Below are 3,751 nucleotides of genomic sequence, written 5' to 3' on the forward strand. Positions count from 1 at the left end.
GTGGAGTGAGGTGGGGAGAAATCTTTAGTGGGTTACTCAGATGGTAGCCCCAGAAGTAACCTGGATTGCCTTCTGCTCAGTGGCCCCCCACAGGGGTTTTGTAATTCTTCCTCCTATTGCAAGCTTCCCTTTAGCATAATGAGTCTCAGTTTCTTTATTATCTTCTTTCATCATAACTCCTGCCCTGGAAAGGATCCTAGACAGACTGAGGAACAGAGACTATAATTCTAAACTGGGGAAGCAGACATGCTTGGCTCTAAGGAGAGTTTGGGGTCATGTGGTCAGTAATGAAGACAATATCAGGGTTGAATTGTGGGATCATGATTTTATTCAAGGTCAGCAAATCAAGGTCAAGCCTGGCCATGTTCCCACTTTCCTCTCATTTGGAAAATTGGCAGCAACGAGCACTGGTCCAGTCCATGCCTGAGCACTGACAATGGCATACGTTGTCCCCTCGAACATTCCAGGAGCCACAGCCATAACCACAGGCACAGCCAGTGACTATAAACCCTAAAAGGAGACAGAAACACTGTGAGCTCCTAGAGTCCAGGAGAAGGGAGAGCTCTCTCTCCACCTGGCATAGGTCCCTGCTACCCTTCTCCCTCATTGAGAGCCAAACTGCACCAGTGGGTGAAGGAATGGAGTGGGGAGCCAGGTAGAAAGAAGGGACCAGAGAAGCTGAAGAAGCTAGGAGAGGGGGTTTGAGAAAAGAGAAGAATTATAAAGAGATATAAGAGAGGACAAACAGGAGAGTGAGAGGGCAAGTGTAGAGCAAACATCCCCAGCATCAACCTCCAAGACAAAATGGAGATAGCCAGCAAAGGTATTTGGTGAGGAGGAATAAATCAATCCCAAATCCCAGTGCATTAGAACAATTGGAGCAGAGGAAGGCTCTCAGGAAGTGAGGATGAAAAAAGAGTATCTTTACTCTAGTCACTTACCTGCTGGGCAAGTGGCCAGTGTGCCTCTAGTGGTCACACTTGTACAAGAAAGGAGAGCCTGAAATCCAAGCTCTGAAAGGCAGGCAAAGAGAGGTTAGGATGTTCCTTGCTTAACCTCCCTCTACAAGTCTCATTCATTCTCTTGTTTCCCCACACTGGACACTGGATCTTGGCCCCAGGGACCCTCGGGGTTTTACATTGTACCCTAGGACCAACAGGAAGGTCATCTTGGACTGAAGGATTTGGGTTTGGGGATGGGATTGGGATCTAGGATCAAGAGTTTGGGCTTCCATACTCTGATTCCTGCAAAGTCTATTACCTAATGAGGTAAGAGATTCCTTTATTTTCTTGTCCACAATGGAGTCTAAGGCGCAGTCAGCATGGCCAGGGGACATCAGTGCTAGAAGGGGGATGAGGATGAGCAGGAGAAAGAAGGCAGGTTTCATCTTGTTAGAAGGCTGTGTTCTGCAGGGAGAAAGACAAAAGCTGATGAAAGTGAAGAAGGTGCCTCCTTGTTTCCCTCAGAAGATAGCAGGGACTGCAAAAGTGAAGAATAAATAGGTGCTCTTAATTCCAGAATGCCAGTCTTCGATGAAGGTGAATGGAGAAAGCTTGGAGAATCCTCTCAATCACCTGAGCAAAGCTGGGTAGAGTCTGATGGGCAGGAGGTTTATATGGGTCATGGAATTTGTTGTTCAGTCCACCCTGGCTCAACTAAATACACAATGAAACAGATCACCTTATGGCCAAGGAAATAATATCCCCATTTCTTCCTTGTTGATCTACTCTACTTTCAAAAGAACTTAAAGTAGCTGTGATGAGCCTCTCAGGGGCAAGACCATAAGGTAAGTGTCCAAAGGAGTGTCCAGAGTGACCAGAGGAATAACACCCTCATTTCCTTCCTCTTCAATAATTCTTCATTTCAAAGCAATAGTCAACCAGCTGTGATAAGCTACTTTGGGGCAAGAACAGAGTAAACATCCAGGGAGTGTGTGGTTCTGGGAAAGGCAGCAGCCACACTTATCGTACAGAGAATTAGAGAAAGTATAAGGCTTCATATTCCTTTCTGCTATGAGAACCAGTTCCTTTGACCCTTATATTCCTGCTGTTTGCTTCCTGGGCTTCAGGTTTCCTACTTTCAGGTCTCGGGCAATTTGACACATTTTGGGAAGTCTTGTGACTAGGCAGTTGAGGAATTTTATTGGAGGCAGGAGTGTGTATTTGGGAAGCAGAGGGGTGGTGGTCAACCAAGTAATAGGCATTTATAAGGCTCTTATTATATATCAGACAGTGCAAAGTCCTGCCCTCAAGAAGACTGCATTCAAATGAGGGAGCTACCATTTGAACAACTAAGTACATTCCAAAGATATCCTGAGTAGATGGAAGGTGATATGGGAAAGGGACTAGCAGTTCTGGTGTCTGGAGGATTCCCTGAAGAAAGTGGGATTTGGAGTGAGTCTTGAAAGAAGCCAGGGAGATCAAGAGATGGCATCAAAGAGGGAGAGAATTCCAGGCTTACTGCATGCCCAATGTCAAAAGCATCACAGGCAAGACTTAGATCAATACGTAAAGGCATAGCAAGTAATTGAGTGTAGTTGGCTCAGGGAGTAGGTAGAAAGGAATATATTGTATGAAGACTGGAAAAATAGGAAGGAGCCAGATTATGTAGAACTATTTAAAAATGATATATTTAATAGAATTTTTAATATCATCTAGTATCATATAGCAATCTTATATATCATCTAAATTTAGCAATTATTTAACAATCAATATTAAAATAACAAATAATCACATAATAAAATGGTTTAATTTAATAATTATTTAAAATATTTATTTTATATGTTTATACATAGTGTCAATATGTTAAATTATATTAATAACAATATATTATAATAAGAATAGTTAAATACATACATATATGTATATACACATAGATATCTGTGCATATATAGAAAATATATCTATGCAATTTTTTTTACATCAAATAATTTCTCCCAGGATCCCTTCCTCTTTTATCAAAGAAATACTTCTATCAAGGAAACAAGACTGAAGCCAAGAGACAGAGAGAGCACTAAAAGAGAGGTAAGACAAGTGCTTTGTTATTTTTCAGGCTTGTGGTTCCCCAGCCCTACCGACAGCAAATGGTGGTGTCCAGTGAGAAACTCTAAATGAGATGCGAGATCCTGACATAGGGCAACTTTGAAACATTTGGAGTATCTGGGTAAACTAACAGGGATTTCTCCATCTGAAACCAATGGACAACCACAATTTTCCTACTCCTGACCCTTAGGGGCCTCATGAACTCTTTGTATGGTCCAGTGGGTTGGGAGAGAGCATGAAGAAGAGATGCTCCATGATCAGGTAGTTATGCTTAATCCTTATACATCTTGCACAATTGAGACTTGCTAAACTAGTTGCTTCAAAATGTCTCAGTACACAGGTAAATGTGATAGGCTATCTATCTTTCTTAGGGCTTTGTCTAAAGAACCTAGTCCTCAAAATACCCACCCTTTTGACTCTTCTCATCACTACGGATGCTGAGTTTATGGGTCACCATTTTTCCATGTTGGGAATGAACACCTATGAGACAAACACTCAAGAGGTTGGCTCGTTGAGTGGTTGAGCATCCAGGGATGGTGCACCGAAGGCATGGGCAGGAGGGGAGAGTTCCTGCTGAAATTATTACCATGCTTTGAAAGACTGTTCTGAGCCATTCTGCTCCATAACCAAACCACAACCAGGAGAAAAGGCCAAATAGATGGTGGGATCTGCAAACCTTGGACTTGGTAGCTTATTCTCATATTCTGATC

General features: G+C 42.6%; 1 protein-coding gene across 1 annotated transcript; it reads right to left on the reverse strand.

Moving 5' to 3' along the window:
* Nucleotides 1–305: 305 nt before the first annotated feature.
* Nucleotides 306–1,571, reverse strand: LOC100619643 (resistin-like beta). Its single transcript, XM_007493637.3, has 3 exons — nucleotides 1,261–1,571; nucleotides 942–1,013; nucleotides 306–510 (listed from the first exon to the last, which is right to left on the reverse strand). Exons 1-3 carry the CDS (start codon nucleotides 1,385–1,387, stop codon nucleotides 380–382), a joined length of 330 nt encoding a protein of 109 aa, XP_007493699.2. The 5' UTR covers nucleotides 1,388–1,571; the 3' UTR covers nucleotides 306–379.
* Nucleotides 1,572–3,751: the final 2,180 nt, after the last annotated feature.

This window comes from Monodelphis domestica, chromosome 4 (assembly GCF_027887165.1).
Source record: "Monodelphis domestica isolate mMonDom1 chromosome 4, mMonDom1.pri, whole genome shotgun sequence".
Taxonomy (NCBI): Eukaryota; Metazoa; Chordata; class Mammalia; order Didelphimorphia; family Didelphidae; genus Monodelphis; species Monodelphis domestica.